At 44.8% G+C, this 22,315-nt stretch overlaps 1 protein-coding gene and 1 long non-coding RNA gene across 6 annotated transcripts; one reads left to right on the forward strand and one right to left on the reverse strand.

Moving 5' to 3' along the window:
* Positions 1 to 1,508: 1,508 nt before the first annotated feature.
* LOC127347319 (uncharacterized) lies at positions 1,509 to 7,137 on the forward strand. Of its 5 annotated transcripts, none has more exons than XR_011753375.1 (6): positions 1,509 to 3,546; positions 3,679 to 3,788; positions 3,934 to 4,014; positions 5,806 to 5,864; positions 6,698 to 6,759; positions 6,884 to 7,137. It is a non-coding gene; the product is annotated as an uncharacterized lncRNA (long non-coding RNA). The 5 variants fall into 5 exon arrangements; XR_011753385.1 differs by having other exon boundaries at positions 3,679 to 3,776; XR_011753370.1 differs by having other exon boundaries at positions 1,514 to 3,788.
* Positions 7,138 to 19,665: 12,528 nt separating this feature from the next.
* Positions 19,666 to 22,207, reverse strand: LOC127347336 (probable cyclic nucleotide-gated ion channel 5). The gene has a single exon (XM_051373532.2). It carries the CDS (start codon positions 21,923 to 21,925, stop codon positions 19,712 to 19,714), a length of 2,214 nt encoding a protein of 737 aa, XP_051229492.1. The 5' UTR covers positions 21,926 to 22,207; the 3' UTR covers positions 19,666 to 19,711.
* Between the last annotated feature and the right edge of the window lie 108 nt (positions 22,208 to 22,315).

The raw sequence follows: 22,315 nt of genomic DNA on the forward strand, positions 1-22,315 counted from the left end.
GACGGGGCTTTTTGGCGTGTGCCAAGGTCGATCCATCACCAATTTTCGGGGCCACAGATTAGGATGGCAGTTCCACGATTCTTTCCGTGGTACAAAATGTACGCGCCGTCATTTTTTATTTTTGCGGGTATGCGTCGTCATTTCTTGTTGTTGTGAAATGTTTGGATAGTAAGTCAAAGTCCATTTCACCAAATTTCTTGCTATGGGTGCATTTCGTGTGGCTATGCCTGCGGGTATGTTTGAACGGTGAACAAAATCTACTCTGTCAAATGTTTGGCCATGGCATCTCACAAAAAATGTAAAGGGGACCATTTCACTCTGAATTGTGATTTTTCTTCTCCACGCAAAATTCGTCCTATCCATTTCCTTCAACTGGAAATTGCGTTGGTCGGACGAGCGGTGAGTTTTTTTCCCTTGTTTGAACGGGGAAGAGGCCAAGTTAAGGTTCGAGAAGTTGTATTAACCGGCAGGTAATTTACAGAAAGGACCCTAAGAGATACATACATCGCACATGGGCCACAACTTTTACAAGAACAACCTCGGATAAAGCAAAGAAAACACAATCGGATCCTTCTCCGCTGCAGCTTTGACTGGACCTTGATTCACGGCCACAATCAACCTCGGATAAATTGTACTACCTCCGTCCCAAGGAATAAGCCGCACACGTATTCCAATACGAACTTTGACCATAAAAATTGAGCAACACAATCTTTATTATATTATATGTAATTAGTATCGTTAGATTCGTATTGAAAAACACTTTCTAATGATGCTAATTTCATACAAACAAGCTTTATATATTTGAAGTAATTATTGGTCAAACAAAAAACACGTAAAACGAGAACGCCTTATTCCTTGAATCGGAGGTAGTAAGAGATTACTTAGAGATGGCCTTACCTTAAAACTTAAAACTTACAAGACACACGGTATGCCATATTAAGACTCACACTAGCTTCTCGGGACAGTCTCATTTTCAAAGATGTTTATTAAGGGATCAGTTATAGATGCTCTCGGCTGGGACAAATTTTCACCCCTAATCTACACTACTTAAAAAGGAGGAACATGTTTCTTATTCTGCCAACTCTCAATACGTCAAACCCTTTGGTCGTCGTGGTCGTACTCCCGTTCCGCACTGTGGACAGCTCCGTTTCACCGGTCCCTAAATCATGCGCCCACCTCGCTCTAATCCCGCCCCATCCCAAACATCTCCCCTGGCGCACGCCCCTCCCCTTCGGTGACTACAGATCCACAGGCGATGGAATCGCCGGCGGCCCGGCGCGGAGGAAGCCCGAGGTCGGCGAGGAGGCGCCGACCGTCCCGTTGTCTTTCTGCAGCAGCTGCCGGTCTCGGCTCCGTCTCGCCCCCAACCAGGAGTCACAATCCCCTCCCCTTTTCCTCTCCATCTCTCCATTCATGGTGCAGTGGCGTCAGATCTGGCTGCCTACTCAGGTACATTCTCGCTCCTCTGTCTCTCTCTACATGCCCATCTCTCTACCCATCCTCAATCCCTTGCAACGGCGCGTGTCGGAGGGTATTGCGGTGTTTGCGGACCCGAGGATGAACGGGGATGGCGGCGGCTTCATGAAAGGAGCTGAACATGCGGCGGCCTGAACTCTTCCAAGGGGCTAACCTCCATCTCGTCAATTGCAGGAGCACGACCGGGAGAACCATTTTGGCATCAGTCGGATTGGAGGCGGGAGGTCAAGCTGAACGCGAAGACGTCGGGAGAGGAGAGCAGTGCGGAGGAAGGAGGGCAGAGGCCAAGACCCGGCCAGCAGGACAGCCACCACGCCGCCTTCTTCTCACCTCCGTGACGCCATCCTCCTCTGTGTATTCGCGCCCAGATGTCGAGTCCTCATCAACTCAGCTGCTACTGACTAAGCCTCCAGCTGAAACTATACCTCTGTAGTTGGCGGACGAAACATAGGTAATGCCCACTTGTTCTACTGCCTAAAACTAATATTATCTGTTGTTTCTTCTTGCGTCTTAACTAATTCATTTGAAAGACACATGGTTGGAAGCATGGAAAACGCCTGTCATCTTTTGGTCTCACACATATATACCTTTATATCTGAAACAGTCACCTGATTTTGGGTGAAAATTAGCACACTTAATCTGTGTTGCACAAGTATATGTGATAAGACTTATATATGTGATAAGATGGTGATGATAAGGTCAATTTTGAGCTATTGGGCTGCACTCAGTAAGCTCCTTGATTAGTATGTTAAACACGCTAGAGTTTTCTTGTGCCCCATTCTGTTCTGATATGGTAGTTTCTGCCTGGGGATTTCAAACATCTTATGTACTATTACTATATAAATTGAGAGCTTCAATACAGTAGAGCATTAGGCGCTTGGTAGCACCCAGACCAAGTGGTACACTACTCTCCTCAACTCCATTAACTATGACATTTTTTTAAATGGTAAGAAGAATGGTAAGGGTGAATACATGTCTAGCTCTTTCTGAAAGGTATTTCATTTTTCCAAGACAAATTTAGCAGGTTTCAGATTTTGTGTCTACTAAACACTCCCTTTTTGTGCTTGAATTATTATACAGACACCACATAATGTCTTGTTCGAAGACAACTAATTAAATAAATGTGTGGACTAAACTGTATTTTGTTGGGACCATCCACTGGGATTTTAGACCAGACCACACAGTTAATTGCATGCCAATGCAGTAATATTGGGTGAAGGACAGTGCTTGAAAACAAATTAAAAAAACCTGGACTCACAGAAAGAAGTACATGTGTTTTGGAATCCTTAACATGTAATTGCAATCTGCCAATCTATACGTAAATTTATGTGTCTATTTAAAATTTAGTATTAGCTCATAATCACATGATTTAAGAATGGGAAGTGAAATTTCAGCAAAAGGTAAGGCCCTGTTCTGCTTATCATGGCCACAAATAACCTAATTTTGAGAATGATATCGCCCACCCTATGTACAGTCTGTAGTGTTTCGCCCAATTTTGAGAATCAGATCACCCCTCCTATGGCTATCCGTGTAGAGGAACTAAGAAAGGTGAGGCAGAAATGACATCATTTGTTTTTCTCAAAAGCTGAATATGTGTTATGCGTAGTATCTATTTTATTTTGTTACTTTGCCGGTTCTCCATCAGTGCTGATAATGTTGTTGGCTGGTTATATGCTCCATTGTTTTTTACATGCTTCCTTCTTTGATTTCTAGGTGATGGAATTTTCCATCCTCTACTAATTAATGGGTGTTTGTACCTCACTGATCCAATATAACTATATTACTTAGTCGGCAAACACCAAAACTTGGTAATGAGTTTACCTCTTTCATGCACGAGATGGAATCTTATCCATTGGTGGAGGAGCTCGAGAGCTCAGTACAGATCCGCGCAATGTCCCGCACCTCTCAGCCATCAGGCCCAATACGTGTTCCAGTTCAGCTTCATCGCGTCCCAGAGATACGAGACACAGTAAATTTTGGATAAGATAAGATGGTTTCATTTGATCTCAAGAGTATAGAGTATGGACCTGGAATCATTTTGCTCGGACGGGTAGAAGCCTTATACATATGGTTAGTGAAGTTTGATGTTAAGTGCAATTTAGCGACTTCATTGCTTTTTAGTATTTAGTACTACATGGTTACTGAATTTGATGATGGTTCATTCCAAAATTATTCTTAGTTTAAGTTGCCTTTTGTGTGCAGGTTATAGCATGAAATTAGCTGAAGTGGACCAAGATGCACTTTTTGTCTGAGTTGTTCCGCAGGGAAAGCAGTGTTCTCCTCGACGACAACATCAACGGGTGGTTTTTACAGTTGAGTGTTTGATTGAAGTTTTTCACTTATTTTGATTTAGCTGGGCGGGTCATCGGCCGGAGAACACATGATCCGGCACTAAAGTTGATTGTATTTTATTTGTGCTCTCTAAATTAATTGTCTATTTGCTCTGTGATTTGATAGCCATCAGGATCAGTAAGGAGCATCCGGAATTAAAGAACAGATATGGTTACAAGCAAACTCCCTTTCAATCTGAGAACAAAGGTGAATAGCAAAATCTTTGGTTGTGATTCTGTTTGTTAGTCGGCAAGTTGGTAGTAGTAGATTAAGTAGTCAAAATGGTCTACTATATTGCTATATATTGGTTGATGCATGGATCTTTTGATGATAAGAAAAGAAGACATGCCAAAGAAGATCATTTTATTCAAATAGTACAGGAAGTGCTTATTGATGATGAAAATATTTTCATATTTCTCGCTTTCATGGACAACAGATGAGCCTAAGGGTTGTCACTTTGTATCACCTAATTTTGTTGAACAAATCCCTTTGTTAGCATTTAGTTCAATACATTGAAAGGGAGATAATTTTGTTCTTCGACTAAAAATGCATGTTTTGGTTGTTCATATTGCAATAGGATAGCATTCTTCTCAAGATATATTTGTTCTGATATAATTGAATATTCTTGTTTGTGCATGTTCCTTGAAAATAAGTGAACATAAAATTTTCAAACCTATTATCTGAAGTACTTGCTCACCATAGACCAGCCGTAATTTGATCATGCCCATTCCGTTTCAAAAAAAAAAATCATGCCCATTATTTAGTTTCATGCTCCATGATGCATTTTTTACTAGAAAGCCTATTGCAATTTGGTTGTAGCTTGCTTCACATACTTGATGTAAGAGGGACTTATTCTTTAGAATTATTGATGCGTCAAAGTCTGTATCTTTGCTCAGTTGTCGTGTTGGTCACTGCATTAATGCAACATTTAGTTAATATGTTAATATTTTTTTCTCAATGGATCATCTTCAGTTCGCTTCTCAAGCGAAACCACTATACAAAGGCCTAGAGGAAATAACTGATTCATCCTGAGGAAGGTGAGCTCGAAAGTTCAGATTCCTCATGGTTGACGCATCAGATGTGAAAACCCATTCACACTGAACTAATTCAGCTCGAACGTTCAAATTCCGCTTGGTTGATGCATCAAAACCTATCCACCCTCAATACGTGAACTAATTCCATGCCTGCTTATGTTGATAACTCATTGGTAGTTCCACAAGGAATCCGGGGCATCTTAGGAAGCGAATACGGCTAACGTTGCTGCAGTAGGTTCCTCATGTCAGGCTCAGTGATGACACACGTGTGTCTGATGGAGGAAATCTGAGTGCACATTGCATTTCTTGTGACTGTAATATAGTGTAGTCATGATCAAATATATCATTAACGTGAGATGAGATAGTGTCACACAAATATGTATTTCTTGAGTCTTGTTAATACTTATTCTTCATGCAGATAAACATGGTCCAGTCTTTCAGAAGTATAGCAGACTATGACAGTAATGAAAACATTGTTGTTGATTCAGTATTTTGGAACCACATCATCCGTTTCAACACATTTAGTAGAATAAGCATGGACGCATGTTGACAGAAACTCTAAATAGCAGATGATTACTCATTCTGTACAATTTTTCATGCTTCCTTTGTACCATCACATAGATACGCAGATAACCAATGATTTCTAGAGACCATGAGGTATGTGTTTGAGCGTTTCATAGTTGTCTCTTTCATCGGTAGCGAGTAAGTGGTCTGCAGCTTCTCAATTTTGCTTTTCTCAAATGTTCTTTGGTGGTTGCTAGATCCATGCTAGATCAGTATGTGGTTTTTGAAGCCTTAGCTAGCTAATTTGATTTGAAGCAAACATTTCTTTATCCTTCCAAATAGTGCAATTTAGATCTCCAGTTCTCTTCCCTTCTGTTATTTAGATGTTATTTAGAGTAAAAATGTTCCGAACAAAAGTGTTGGCTGTGATCTAAAAAAAGTTTTGTTGTCTCGCTGTCAGGAGCAGACCGTCGCAACCGCTTGCTTCGCCATGAATTTTCCTCTAGATCTGGTCCAAAGGTATACATGCAGCCTCAATTCTTTCCCTGCCAGTTGTTCGTTCTTCATTATACACATGATTTGATTGGGGCGAAACGGCCTGGGTGCTCCCGAAACATTGGTGACAGCTTATTTTACTTAAGTGATCTATTATGCAGCAGCACTTAACTTTTCTTGCGGATATCATACTGGTCCAGCATTTTTTTCTTTTCTTTATTGCTACTATATTATTTGGCTGTGACACAAGTACACCGCCAGTTTATCTTTCGAACGTAAATTAAAGAAGGAATGCAGCATGGATTCTGCTCAAACCATGTTTGAAGCTTTCACATTAGTAGACATTCATGAAATTACACCCAAATGGCCTTTTAGTGGTGCGCTACATCTAGGTTGTTATTGTGCTGAACATTTGCCTTGTATGTCTATCAGGATGGTGACACTTCTCTATTCAGCCGTGTGTTCATTTTATTTTATCTTATGTTTTATTTTATAGAAAAGCTTATTGTGCCGTGCCCGGTGTTAGTGTTATTGCTACGGTTAGCCATGCTAGAGAATTCTCAACCAACAAACTGAACTTTTCCAGCTTTTGTCACTATCCAAACTAAAATGAAACATACTCCCTCCGGTCGGATTTAATTGATGCAGAGGGAGAACTGCGCGTGCGTGTGCTTAGGCAGGTGGGAGCATCGATTTTTTAGGACCGGAGGTAGTAGATATGTTTACTTCCAGTTGGATGCTTGTGTTAAATCCAGTTCATTTCAGTAGGATTCTTTGTAGACAAATTTTTCAAAATTCAGTCATGTTTTCTCCCACTCGTATTTTGGGATGTTGATTAATGTGTTGTTTTTAAATAGGGGAAGTGATGGAGCATGATGCTGAAGAGAACGAATGTGAGAAAGATGGGGATAGCACACAGGTGGCAGATTAATCCATTACATGGTTTGGGACGCTGTATTTGCAATGAATTATTATTTGCATTGAATTGTCATTTTATCATTCTTATTCTATTTTCCATTAGATTGAGAATAAATATTATACAGGGAATAGGTAAGCATCTGAGTTGCTGATAGGAAGGAGAGATAAAAAAAATTGAGCTCAGTTGTATACTTGTATTGATGGGGACAGCCGGCCGACACCAGCGATGGTTGTGGAGGTCGCTGGCCAAGAACTCGTGCTCATGCTCATGGTGGCCGGCACCGTTAAAGTTATTATTATTTTGTTACCTTGATGAAATATGTAACCGTTATTTGAGATAATGAAGTTATCTTCAATAAAACTAATCTAAGTTTGTATTTGGATATATATATATATATAGACGGTTATGATATAAGAAATAAAATAGCATAATAAATAATGTTATATTATTATTTTTATGAGTTAGTTTAATTAGAACTGAATTAGAATGTTCCATATGAGCTGAACCATTGGTTTTTGCGCTACAATTAAAAAATACAAGAGGAAAATAGAGTATCCTTTGTGGGTTTTGAACCTTGAAAATTATTTTTGAAAATTGCTTGGTATTCAGACTTGTGAGGCGTGAATGGAAATGTCACAATGATTATTGTTGTCGAAAGTGGGGTGATGATTGCTACAATCCCTCTGAAGCCACTGGCAACAGTTTACTAGAGTTGGAGAAAACATCAGAGCACAGCCGGTGAGTGGCACATTGGCAGCATGTGTGACTACAAATTACAATTTGGATATTGTTGGAGTGAGAAAAATAAGATGCACATTATTGGCATAGTGTTAAAAAAGGTGAAATTGAGGGTCTCGTGGAAATGAAAAGAGATGAAAGATGCATCTTTGCTATGTCTTTGAAATGTTCTGCTCTATGAGAAAGAAGAAGCGGAAGGGAGGGATATAGTTTGAGTAACCCAAACGGCCAACTCTTGTGAAAATTTTCGCAGTTAATTTATTTATTAGAATTATATGCTAAAAAGTGGCTTTGTTTGCATATTCTCCACATTGGGATTATTCACGCGCATCATATTTACATGTAGGATAAGTAATAAACTCGAGGTGCCGTGGCAACGCACGGGCATTTGTACTAGTAAGATAATAAAATTCTACACCCGCCGGGTTGAGCAGGTGCAGGTATGGCAATTACTAACCCATATGCGCATGCGTATATGAAAAGTGGAACACCTGGAATAACCTAAAGCTAAGCCACTCAATCACGGTAGCATCGCAACCTTTTTTTTTTTACCCGCACAACCATATAATTTTGTATATATTAGTGGCTAAAGTTGTGCATCAAAAACCGTGCGGAAAAAGCATGAGTTATATTTAGGACACATGAAGTATTAAATGTTCGAAAGATAAAAAAAATGGATATCCAATTAATATATTTGAAAGTTTTGAGAAATTTTTGTGATGTTTCTCAAAATTCTCTCAAACCCTTTTCGAAACCATTATGAATTTGGTCAACAAACTATTTCTTTTGCATAAAAACATGGAGGTGATGTGGTAGACGTGCCAAAGGGATGTATTTCGACCACTTTGAGAGAGGGGGCATCTTTGGTTTTTTCATCATGGGTGTATATTAATCAGGCAGTGGTTGAGAGGTTGTGATTTTTTGGAAAAAAAAAAAACAAAAATTTAAGTGAAGGTGATGCTTTAGGGAAAGGAGCCTTGGCCAACCAAAACAACATATTGCATGTAGCGAGTCAAGTTACTACGAGTTGTTTCTTGGAAACATCAAACAAATGCAGGCACTTACATACACGTGCATACATCCAACATACACACACCTTCCCTTTATGATACATTTAAAAGACTACGCCAGCGGGTCATGTGTTCATATTGACAAAGTCACAATGGATGTTTCGCTATCGACGACCCATTAAAATAATACTCTATTTTTATGAGACACGCAGATGTTAAAATATGAGGTATAAACTCAGTTGGCCTAAGGATACAACCTAGGCAATCATAGCTCAAATGGTTGGGAGAGTTGATATACAAACTCAGCACCTGAGTTCAAATCCTCATAGACGCGAATTAGGTTCTTATTTATGGTTGAGGCAGGCTGTACCTGGCACTCATGCAATTTGTTTTGAGGACTATGCTTTAATCTACTCATGCTTAATGGTTGTGTGCGTCCCTTATCGGGTGCAGGGGGTGGGAAGTGAAATTTTCTCCATTTTTAAGAGAAGTGAGCCTAACTCAACAGGTTAAAAAAGTTGATGTACAAACCCAACACCTGAGTTCAAATCCTCACGGATGCAAATTAGGATCCTATTTATACTTGAGGCCTAGGTTGGACCTGGTATTCATGCAATTTTTCTTGAGGACTATGATTTAATCTTCAACAATATTAAAAATCTTAGTATTCATTATTAATGGCTGTGTGCATCTCTTGTTGGTGCAGAGGCTGGAAAGTGGAATTCTCCCCATTTAAAAAGAAGATCCTACAAGGAAAATAGTTTGTTCTTATGTAACACTCCCCCCCCCCCACCCCCCCGCGCGGCGGTGCCACGCCGCTCCAGGGCGTTCGCCGGCACTCCTCCTCACCTCCCCCGCCATCCGATACGCTGCCAGGCAAAGCCTTAGTGGCACGGCAACGGCCTCTCCACGGCTGCAGAGAAGTGGGAACGGCGGCGGTGACCGGCCTGGACTTCCATGATGTGGCGGTGCAGGGAGGCGGCGGCCATGTCGCCGATCTGCAGGCAGCGGTATCGTTGGCGGTAGCTTCGAGGTCAGGCCAGATCTGGGCTTGGATGGGCCTGGAAGGGCTGCGGCTTCCTGAGGCTACTGTCGATGATACGTCGGCGATGAGCCGTTACTGGGCATCTCTCGCGTCTTGGAGGAACCCTAGGGAACCAGCTCTAGACATGGTGGTGGTGTACATCTCCTCTATCGGAGGTGGTCAGCCGGTTTGGGGTTGGTTGTCGCGATCTCCTGATCCAACATCTAGTCCTTACATCAAGTTGGGGATGCGCGGTTGCCGGTGAAACCGTGCACCGACCCTGTTTGTGGTGGGCGATGGCGGCATCACACGTCTTAACCTTCTTGAAGGCATCGCCTTCGCAGTCTGCGTCTTCTCAGTCGTGCTGCTCTAGGGGAAACCCTAGATCCGGGTCTCCTAGATCGGATGATGGCGACGCTATCTGAGTTGTACCTCTTGGGGCATCGTTTTTGGAGCAGTAGATGGACGGTAGTAGGCTGCGGCGGTGTGGTGTTCATCTACATTGTCAAGGTCGGCGAGTCTTGGGTGGCGTGGCTCAACGGTGTTTCGTGATGGATGCAAGATGATGGACGCGCGCAGGACGGTGGTGTTGATGGCGGGTCTAGCAAGGATAATGCATTGATCGCCTTAGCAGATGGGTTCGAGGAGGACGGTGGTAGCGAATTCTGCGGCATGTGCGATGGCGTGCGTCGAGGGTCTGTTTGACTGAATGTGCTTCTTACCTGCCAATGGACGGCTTGGGAGGCATTCGGCTTTTAGATGACGTGTGTTGGTGTAATGTCAGGGTACTGGCTATAGGCACCCTTCATTAGTTTGTAGGTATAGCGAGTAGTCGCGAGGATGGGAGCTTCAAGTTGATATTTGTACTCTCTTTGTAAGGTTTTCGTAATAATTTAATAAAAAAGTTATGTGCATCTAAAAGGTTTCCCATTTTGAGAAAAAAAGGCATTCAACATTCTCCCACTCTTGAAGGTTTGTTTGGGTTGTTCCATTTGGACGAATCGTTTCATTTCGACTGCACGAGGTAATATGCAGACAGAGCCTTAGAGTGACATCCTAATTCCTTGATAAGAAATGACATAAAAAAATCACACGGAAGGAGCAAGTACAGAAAAAATTGCTAACACATCCATATCGGAGTGGTGACAACATGGCCGAAGCAAATCAGCACACGTATTTTTTTGATCGAAGATCAAACAAGCCTAATTTGTTTTTTTATTCTTGCATACCATGCTTATCACGTGGTGACATCTCAATCCGGAGAAGAGCTTATAAAGCGCCCGGATTCCTTCTCTGTAAGCGGTATGGTACTAAAACTACACGACATCTTTTTTTTTGAGACAACTACACGACATCTGAATCTACAACATCGCTTCGGCATTCCCGTTCTTAATTGTAGCCCAATAGAGGAACGGTGTACACGCTTTGGCAACCGTTAGCCCGGCCCGACACGGATTACCAACAATCTCCCTCCGCTACGCGGCAATCCCTATTCTCCGCTTACAGCGGGAGGGATTGGGCGCACCGCACAGGGGCAGTTCTCTCTGGGCCGGCCCATTTAGCGAGGACCGTACGTTTCCTCCGGTTTTTCTCTTGTTTAGTCGGTTTTCTCTGGGTTTCTCTGGTTTTTCTTCCGGTTTAGCTGGTTTTCCGGATTTCTGTCAGTTTTTTATAAAATCAAATTTGTATTTTATAACTTTTTGAACCCGAACATTTTTTAAAATTTTTGAACTTTTTCATATATTAAACATGTTTTAAATTTGAACGATTTTTAGCTTTGAACATTTTTAAAATTCGAATATTTTTGAGATTCAACATTTTTTATGTTTGAACTTTTTTTAGATATGAATAGTTTTAAAATGTGAACATTTTTCAGATTTGAATATTTTGAAATTCAACATTTTTTAGATTCAGAATTTTCCAAATTTGATCATTGAAGCAACTCACAATTTTTCAGATTTCATCATTTCAAAATTTGAATATTTTCAAATAAAAAACAACAAGAAAATGGACAACGTTAGAGTCTAGCGATCAAACAAAGTATGGGAGCTCGCGCGACCTTGGCTGGAAATGGGCCCGGCCCATGTTGGCTCCCCTTGTGCGATTTTGGTCCATCGTATTGCTTAAGGCGTAGCATAGGGGCTCCCCTCCGCTGCTACGATCAGGGACACACGCGTGAAAAAAAACATGGCATCGATCATTTTGTCTCTCTGCGCGTCGAGGCCGCAGGCAGGATGTGCACCGGTGCTGGAGCATCGAGGGAATGCGCCTGCATGCATGGACGTTCCGTTATACTCCCACCATTCCGATTAAATTGATGCGAGATGTGATTTTTTTTCAAAAGGGGGAACGGAGCTCCAGCCTCCGCATCAAAATGATGCATACGATCTTTATTTAGATTTTATTGAACACTAGCTAAATACCCGTGCGTTGCTATGAGATAAAAAGAATTAGCGAACACACCGATCAAACAACAGTTAGGGTTAGATAGGTAGATGGTGAAGGTTTGAACAACCCCCTCTTTTCGTCTCGTGAAATAAAACCAGTCGTTGACCCGCCTCCAGTCCTCCACCAACCTGGCATGCACGACCCATATCGGTTCGTCGACACACGCCATTAGGTGCACCTACCAATTTTGAACATTTTGATCAAGGCTAAGAAATTTTGAAAAGGGTTTAGGTAATGTTTTCGATCTTTTGCACCCCAACCACTCATATTTTGTCTTAGTCCCTCTCCCGTTAATTTTTACCAAGCTCCACCACAAGGCAGCTACCCAGCACCTTACATGCGCGTGGTGTGCTTCCCCAACACTTTATCTCCATGACGCTTTGACCCATGTGCATTCCTTCATCGACGCCCGATGAGACGAGCATGTAAATGGGTAACAAGGTAACTTATTCATCTAGCTCTTGTTTAGCCGAGACGCATGCATACCTATGTAGCAGAATACCTGATTATTTTCCAGGACATGAACGTAAAATAGTTGCGTTAATGTGGAATAACAAATGAATCTACGTGTAAATGTATAAATTAAAAGTGGGTAGTTCCTCACATTCTAACGTGTAATTTTAGAGGCGTAAATTTTTATTTCTTCTTTGTATTTTATGCTCAACAATGTATATTTCGCGGACCAAAGGTTTGTACTTCCCGGTGCATTTTTTCGCTTTTGTAACGGGGGTGAGTTTGCGGCCATGACCCACTTCCCGTTTACTGCTCTGGGATGTAGATAAACTTAGGAGCTTTAGTGACGAAGTTAGTAGATTCTCGATGAAGCCATAAGCAAGAATTAGCAGTTTTTTTTAAAAAAAAAATTGATTGTTGGTGTACAAGTACACGTACACATCATATGAGTGGGTAAAAAAACGTCTCATCTCTTGTGCCATACGAACATCTTTGCGTGCGTAAAAAATACATATAGATCTGTCGGTCTCTCCATGCTTGGAGAAGGAATAACAGATAGGGGTACTTCCAGTTGATTATCTGAGCTGGCTAGGTAGATTCCAGTGGCATGAAGACGTGAGGATTGAATTGAGATTAACCAGAAAACGTGATCAATCAGGGCATATTCGCTTAATCCCTTCCACAGAGGATTGGGTAGATTTACGTATAGTGTTTTCGATGCCACGGGAGCCAAGCAGCAACACTGTTGAACCGAAGCACATACGTGAGTCGCCCGACCTGTAGGACGGTCAATCATCGTGGACAGTTTCCGCTGGGCAGTAAGCACGCGCACAGAGGGTTGTCTGCTGTTTTTCATCGTGAAGCGACGGCTTGCTTTGGACTTGTAATCGGAAGCTGATACCTTGATCGGTAATGTTTTCAATTTTGTAATTTGAGTCAGGAACCATCTTCAATCGAGATCGGCAATTTTTAGATTGGTCTGGACTGCTTTGGATCGGGCCTGGATTGACGAAACATTGGGCCGTCTATATTGAGTACTTCGGGCCCAGATAAAAGCAGAACAAAAATAAGCCCAAGTGTGACACCAGGCAGCCACCTATTGCAATTTAATAGTAAAGATAGATCTTCCAAGGCATACATTGCAAAACTCGGAGCCACCACACAACACCTACAAACCCGACTATGGGTGAAGAAACATATCATTAGAGCCTATGCCTATGCCCTAAAAACAGAAACAAACACCCATCAGCTAAAAAGTGTCGGGGCCTCTCTCTGAATCACCATATGGTGAAACAGGAGCACACGACTAGTGTAGCAGACTCTCCGCGAGCGCCTCATGCTCTCGCTTTAGAAGTCATCACTTCCGTCCACAGCTCGTCCATCTTCAAGGTACAGCTTCGCATAGCCTCGGGTAGACCGCCTAGCACCACAGTCCGGCAGCTGCCCCCAAAAACAATGCCCTCGTGAGGTGTTTGTTCAATTGCTAGCATCCTTGAGAAACACAATTTCGCTCCCGTCGATTAAAAAGAAAATGAGGGAGTACATTGCAGTACGGAGCTGAGCTAGTACCGTCCATCTATGCGAGTTGTGAGTAGTGACGGCAGGGAGACTACCGGCGAGCAAAAGTAGTAGTCAAGGGGCAATATCTAAGTAGCATGGATTTCGTTTGCGCTGGCTGGCGACGGGGGAGCTGGGAATAAGGCCACTTCGGTTTTTGCCGAGATAGCGTTTTTTTTCGTGCATGGTCCCGTGCATGTTTGCGTTGTCAATTTCTATTTTAATTTCTATTTTGTGATTCGCGCACGCCACACTATTTCACCAAGTTTCGTCGGGTTTCATCATGTTTTACAAAACAGTTGACGGGAATGGTGTTGTAGTTGCACAGATAAAGACTCTATGTTCAGCTCTGTTACCGCAATTCCATCTCGTGCTCAAAAAAGTTCCAATAAAAGTCTCGTTTGTTGAGATCAAGTATGTCTAAGATGTGTGCCCATGTTGCAGAATTTAGTCTCCTTAGTGTGTAGGGATCATGAATGTAGGGATCATGAATGTATCAATCCACATAATAGAGGGGTGACTAGCGATTTTTTACTGTAGAACCGGTCGTATTCATTGCTCAAATTTAGGTAAGGTGAAAAGATTGACCAATGCAGATAATAGGGACTATGACAAAGAATGTACCTACATTTTCTATATTTTCAAAATTTAAAATGCATAATTTTCACGATCTCCTTACCCTGGTGTTGAGCAGAATATTATTTTTAAATTTTGATCGGAGAATCGCTATATACAAAAAGTTGTGCACGTCTTTCTTTGGAATTGCAAAACTTTAATTTGTCCTAACTCATATCTTTCATTCTTTACCCATTTTTATGTTTAGAGTTTGTCGACTCTTGAGCCGGTACGTTGCGTCATGATTCATGCTATTGTGGGAGATGCAAATAATTATCGGCTAGATTAGAATTAAGTTCGAACAAGTGGAGCGAGTTGGGAAAACCATTTGGTTGGTCTGCTAGTCGAGTGATCATTTGGTAAGGAAAACCATTAGACTATTCGATAATAGAAGCTTTATTAGAATGCATAGCCCAATCAAGTGATGCAAGTATATTTACAGTGGAAGATTAGTTATAATATACAGTAAAGAGTTCTACATCACCTTAATTCTACTAGCAATGAAGGGCGCGGCGGCACGCCGCGCCATATATTGGCTAATTGGTAGTGGTTTTGTGATGGTAAATACATTTTATTTATCCGATTGTTGCAAAGAGTGTCGTCAGTTTGGTGGGTGTTTATGATTTTGAATGAGGTGAATAACCAAAATTCAAACCATATCCAATACCATGCTGAAGTTGTTATGTTCCAATTATAGCTTTGGCACAATTATTTCTTCTACCAGAAAAAATAATGACAATGTCAAGTAGCTTCTCAATACTCGAGCAACATAAATAAAATATAAGAACCCTCGCCAAGTGTTTGTATATTTTTTCTTAGCAAATCAAGACCAACTGGAGCAGTAGAATAATTCAATACAATTTATTGGTGCATGCAGAGCCATACATAGCACATAGTCTGTCAATCTGACTGCACTTACTTCTCGCTCTCAAACATTCAACTCATGGACTCTGTAATTACAGTTCTATGTGGTCCATAATCAGTAAAATATCACGTTGTTCAAGTGCCAGAGTTGACGGCCATGGGAGTTTCTTTGACAACCTATGGAACAAATCAGACTATAACCTAAGAACACCAATCAACTCATGTGGGGTACAGAAAACATAGAGAAGTACATAACATGTAAATATTACCTAAGTAACTTATAATGAATACTGGCATACAACAATTTCTTAGCCATTAAAATCAATTACCACTGTCCTCTCTAAAATTATTGTTGAAAATAAAGGAAGATGTGTTTCAAGTTTTCCATTCATTGGTTCAGATTGAACAAAAAGAGATTATATTCAATACAAAGAAATCATCAATACTTACCGAAAATAAAAGGAAAGTGACAGTCAAACATATGAGCAAGGGAGTGATTAATAAAAAGTAAATTGATGTGGTACACCAGATTCTTGTACTTCCACTGATGTCTACCAAAGTGGAAGCACATGAAGCATCTAAGACGGGTACATTAGCATCATGGTCACCAAAGATTTGTTTCCCTGTCTTTGGAATCTTGAAAGTAACCTAACTTTTAACCACCCAATTTAGTTCATCCATAGTCCCCAAGGAATATAAAATCAGCATCTCCAGGTTGTCAAACCAAAACTGGACTTTAAACTATGTAGCTAGTTGACCAAGGCATTCTGATATATGGGCTCATCATAATAAAGAATTAATGATTACATCCCTGAAACAGCAGACGGTGGCTAGGAATGATCATTGTTGAGGAAAGCATGGCTATCAGTGTAAGTACTAATCAATCATATAAATCAATAGTGACATACCTGAAACAAATTATAAGATTCCTAGTTAAAGAAATCTCAAAAAAAGATATGAAGCTATAAGGTTAACTAAGTAAACAGTTATAACATTTTCTCCAGCTAATAGCTATTATGAGGTATGCTCGTTTCACAGTTGCAAAGATGACATCTTCTTTGTTTAGCTAAATAACAAAATCCCTTACGTGGTGTCTTGTATGCTAAGTTAAATAATGAAAATCTTTTTACATAACTATGTTCTTACTTCAGAAAAATAGTACACAAATTTAGTCAAAAAAGATAAGCAGACACCCAATAAATCATCGCAGAAATGAACATCATCGACAAACTTCAGGCCTTATCTAGCAGCTTCTTTCGAGACTAAGTAGACACACAATAAATATATGATATCATATATTGAAATAGCTCCTGAAAGAGACATCAGGACAGTTTGTACAGGAAAAAACATCCAAGATGTATGATCAAAATCGTGGCACAAATTCAACAAATGGTCAAAATTAGATATATCTAAATACTATTTAGTGTCTAGATACATTCGAATTTAGACAACTTCCCAACATGTTTCGTGAGACAGAGGAGTACTATAGACTATCTTGCAACCACTGTCATTCTAAAGGATCAAGTGCTCATATTCTGTGAATATGCTATACATAAAATGCTCACGGAATGAGTATATTGCTTGTACCTAAGGCTGGCAATTGGGTCGGGTTTGGTCTGGTCGGGAATAACCAGACCCATGCCCGATCTCCCTATCAGGTTGACTCCCCACCCATGACCCGACCCATGGGACTTGTGCGAGACCCCATGCCCGCACCCATCGGGTGACCTGACCATGTCGGGTTCCCATCAGTTCATTACAAAACTGTACAAATTAATTTCTTCCGTAGAAAAACGCTGTTTTCTATGCGGACCAAATAGCATTCGTCCATGTCGGGAGTCGGAGTCTTATCGGTAATGTCTAGTGTCTACACACAGCGCACTTGCTCTATTATATAGGCACCAACCCTGCTACCTCTTGCATTCTTCAGTGAGGTGGTACTAAGCATCAGGCAAGGCTGTAATAATGTTGTAATGTCCCATGTGAATGATCAGCTATGCCTTCGTTTTCTCGGGACATTCTCCATAACACCCGTACACCACTGAGTTAAATTCTAAAAAAATGGTGACTAATTCAGGAGTAATCTCGCTCATATATCGGATGAGAGAAGTCAGTTCCTTGCTACTGAAGACCTATAACTCTATTAATTAGAACAAAAAACAGGATGTGGAAATGGATGAAAAATAATGAAGGACAAACCTTCGCCGCAATTAGAGCAAACCGTAGCCGCACAATCGAGCAACTATCTCTAGATGTAGGATCTTATCAAAAATCCAAGGATGAGCAATGAAGGATGCATTATCATGAGATTCATGATCAGTCGGAAACTTTCTTAGTAAGTTTTTAGCTTCCTAATTCAACCCAACACAACACATCTTCAGTTTCGTGCCCATTTAGCTAAACAGCTGGATTTGCTTCACTCGCTAGGACTAACAATTCTCAGAGAATATTCACTTGTTGCAGTACCATAGCTAGCAATAACTATTGTTCTAATTAAGGTGAACGATGTTGATTTGCAACGGCCAACTTTGCATCCTCAATTCTTATTAAATTATAAATGTCAGCAGGAAACCAACTTGAGATTAAAGTACTCTCTGGACAGCGTGCCTGGAGTACTAATCAAATTGCATCTAGTAACATTGGAAGGCCAAAAGGCAAAAGGAAAAAAAAACCTAGAAAATTAGGATCAACGTTCAACGGATCTACACAGGGAAATGGATCTACACAGGGCAAGCAGGCATACTCACCGTAAGCGAAGCGAGTGAATTAAGCCAGGGCCGGGATCGAGATGCGATCCCGCCGTGAATCGCGCCCAACCCAAGGTCGAGCAGCCGGACGGCAGCCTGGACCATACGCAACTCCCACGAACAGCAGAAGTCCGAACGCGAACAGCGCCGCCACAGGATGCAGACCACCCAGCGGGCGCTGTCCACTCCGCCGGCCTCCACCCTCCTGTCTGCAGGTTCTTGCTGCCGTCCCCCACCGCGAGGCCGAGATGGACATTCTTTCCGTTGTCACGCGGCGGGGGGCATCGACGAACCCCATGACCTGTTCCTGGGGGTGGAGGGGGACGACGGAGTGACTGACTTGCTTTTTGTCCTCGTCAGGACTTGATGCCGGTGGTCAGCCTGCGCGCTGCCGTTCTCGTCAGCCGGACCCCCGCCGCTCCTTCTACCGCCCGAATCTGGTAGGGATGCACCGACGGCCAAAGGTAAACATGTAGCCGATGACGCGCCAACGAAGGTCGGCACCCTCCCCTGCCCCAACTACCACGCTCATTGACAGAGAGAGGAAGCCGTGCCTGCTGGTGGTTGGTTGCCGTTCGAGGCGGCTGTATCTGCCCTCCCCTCCCCCTGCTTGCCATTCCGCCTCGCGTCGCCGCCACCCTAGCTGCCTCCCGAGGTCGCAGCCTACTATGGTGGTGCGGCCTGCTGATGGAAAGAGAGGACGCTCCCCTCGCCCTTCTTGCCGGCCTGCCTTCACGCCGACGGCGTCAACGCCACCCCAACCGCCGCACGTAGATCGGGCGCGCCGCGATGACGAACGCGACGGGCAGCGGGGCGCACCACGGCGGCCTGCACGCGGTGGCAACCGAGGGGTAAAACGGCCGCGACCAGCCACCCGACCACCGCGGCCAAGAACAGCAGGCGCCCCCACGGACAGCCCCTCCATGAGCACAAACAGAAGTAGAGCCAGAATGAGCAGGCTCTCCGTAAGCAGGAAGAGAAGCAGAAGTACAATGAGTAGGCCAAAACAGCAGACCATACGGTGGACGGACCATCACAGAAAGATCCAAGCGGAGAAGAAGAGGACTAATCGAGCGGCCGAAAAGAAGAAGAAAAAAAGAAGTAGAGGAACAGCGGCAGTAACATGTGGGTCCGGTCAAAGGGAGAGGGTGCAGAACGGCATCAAGAGTACAGACATGAGAAAACATTAGACACACACGAAAGAAGGAAAGAAATAGGGAAACGGACAGGGTAAACCCAACAGAAAAAAGCAAAACGACCCCATATGTGCACACGAAACCAAATGGATGCAAAAAAACACACGTGTCAGCCAACGGAAAGGGCAGCAAAATTAACCAAAAATCTGAGAAAAAACGAAGTTGTTAAGGTTTAATATAGTACTTATAACCCCTGTACGTATGTTTGTCTTTACTGAATGGTGCATCAAGTAGTAGTAGCACATAATGCAAAATACGCATATGTTTTGACGATCCAAGATCTAGCATTATGGTAGCATGTCAGTAGTTGACTCTGCCAAAGTCGGGCTCCGGCGGCTTGGGCAGGAGGATGAGGTTCTCCGCCCGAAGCGACCGCTGGCGGTGCACGCCGCGCATGACGTTCTTGGCAAACCTGGACACCAGGAAGGTGGTCTTGATCAGTCTGCTGGACGACACCCCCGACGCCGCCACCTCTGCGGCGTACGCCTCCTCCTCCTCCCGCCGCCGCTGCTCCAACACCTTGCGCTTCTGGTACCTCCTCCAGGCGGCCTGGATGAAGCAGGACGCCCAGGTGCGCCACTGCTGCGAGTAGAACCTGAAGGTCTGCTGCAGCTGCTTGCTGTGCAGCCGCCTGAACTGCCCGGCCACGAACTTGAGCTCGTCGGCGTGCAGCGCGAAGCCCTCCACCTCGGAGATGGCCTTCACCGTGCGCGTAGAGAGAGGCAGGTTCGCCGCCGCCTTGGGGTCCAGCGCCCACGTCAGCAGCTCCTCCCCGCAGAAGTCGCCTTCCTTGAGCAGGCCTCTGTTGAAGAACCCCGTGCGCCCTCCGTCGGTGGTGGAGCTCTCGAGCCGGCCTCTGATGATGAAGAGCATCTCGTCGACGGGATCCCCTTCCCTGACCACGTAGGTGGCCTCCGTGCAGAGACTGGGCTTGAGCCGCTCGCATATGGCGTCGAGGAGGCGCTCGTCCATGTTGGCGAAAAGCGGCACCCGGCGGACAAGGCGGAGGCAGAGGTGGCGCTTAACGTCCCGGCGGATGTCCTTGGGCAGGCATCGCACCAGGCCGTCCTCGTCCACGCCGCGCGTCTCGAGCCACTTGTACTGGTTGTGTCGCCACACCCGGTCCCGGAGGTCGTCGGGGAGGTGGCGGTGGTGCATCCACTGCTCCGAGTCGCGTCGCTTCAGGCGCATCTCCTCCATCCGCAGCGTCATGGACTGGAGGTACGTCTGCATGTTTCCGATGAGCAGCGCCATGAGGATGAGGCCGAAGAGAGCGAGCAGGATGGCGAAGAGCGCCTCCCCCTTGTAGTGCGTCGTCTCCAGGCCCTGCGCGCCCGTGCTGAGGTTCTGGAGCCCCCACCAGAGGCAGAAGAGTATCTTGGGGATGAGCGCTGCAGTGTGGGTGACGCCGGAGGCGATGGCGGTGGTGTAGATGCCGTAGTTGAAGCCGGTGCCGCTCTGGTCTACAGGGGCACACTCCTGCGCGAGCACCTTCCGGATCATGCTCCGCCACTCCGTGAACCCGTCCTGGTCGTCGTCTTTGTTTTTCCCGGCACAGTACATGAATTGCTTGCACTGGTGGAACCTCAGCCCCGCGCACTTCTCGCGCCAGCAGTCATCCAGGCGCTCGACGGCGAGGAGGTACCAGAAGGCGCCCACCATGTGGGAGGCGAGCATGTAGAGGAGGAGGTAGAAAGCAGCACCGGCGAAGGCGGTCTCAGCGAAGACCCCGGTGGTTCGCTTGAGCTCGGTGGTGATGGGGTATATGCGGACGAGGCGGGGCACATACTGGGTGAGCACGATGAAGAAGAGCGCCGTCTTGATGGGGAGCAGGTCGGAGCCCTTGGGGCGCAGGAAGAACTTGACGATCTGGATTTGCGGCAGCGGCAGCACTGAGAGGACGTCGAACACAAAGAAGCGGCGCATGTAGCGTCGCGCGATGGCGGCGGAGTCGACGACGAGCTCCCCACGGCCGAACACCCGCGAGGACGGCGCGATGAATGCGGTGTGGAACTGCAGCAGGATCCGGGCAAGGAAGAAGAAGTCGAGGGCGGATCGGAGCGCGGTGGCCCCCGCGGCGAGGACGCGGTCGAAGCCGATGCAGGTGTTGCTCTGGGTCTCGGACACGGAGGGGAGGTAGAAGAAGAGCGGGTCGACGGCGACGGAGACGATGCAGGAGAAGAGGAAGAGGCGGTTCATGCGGTTCAGGAACGGGTCCTGCGGGTCGTAGATCTTGAGGGAGATGCTCTTGAGGTCCTCCTGGAAGACGCGCCCGATGTTCTTGAGGCGCTCCGACCGGTTGATCACGCCGGCCGCCGCCATGCGGACGGAGCGCGACCGGATCTTGACCGGGCGGCTGGAGAAGTAGCTGTCCATCTGGTGGCCGCTGCCGGCTTCCATGGTGGCGGTCGGGCTGATCGTATTGTCCAACCTTACGAACTTGTCGTTGCGGCCGTCGTCGTCGGTGAACTGGAACGACCTATGGGTGTTGTTGCCGGTGCAGCTGGAGAACATGTTCTTCTTCCTCCCCGGGAGCTAGGGCGGAGGGGACTGCATGCTGCTGCATCATCGTCGACGTCGTCGCGGTACTCACCACTCTGTGCGTGCATGAGACGGCATGCTGGCGGCGTTTTGATCGACGAAGACGACGACGCGGAGAAGGGTAACGGCCGGAGCAGGAATGGATTTTGCGGCCAAACAGTCGTAACGATCGAAGCCTGCAGCCCCTTCCGTTCGTGCTCTTGTTCTGTCCGCGGTTGGGATTGCTCCCCCTCCGATCCGTCCGTTGCTGATCAGTTCGTGGTGCTGAAGGTAGACGTCTCACCCGTGGCTGGGAGTAATTTTCTCGGGCCGGATTGCATGCATGCGAGGGTCCGTTTGGAAGCAATGTAATTTTGAATTAAG

This window comes from Lolium perenne, chromosome 1, assembly GCF_019359855.2.
Source record: "Lolium perenne isolate Kyuss_39 chromosome 1, Kyuss_2.0, whole genome shotgun sequence".
NCBI lineage: Eukaryota > Viridiplantae > Streptophyta > Magnoliopsida > Poales > Poaceae > Lolium > Lolium perenne.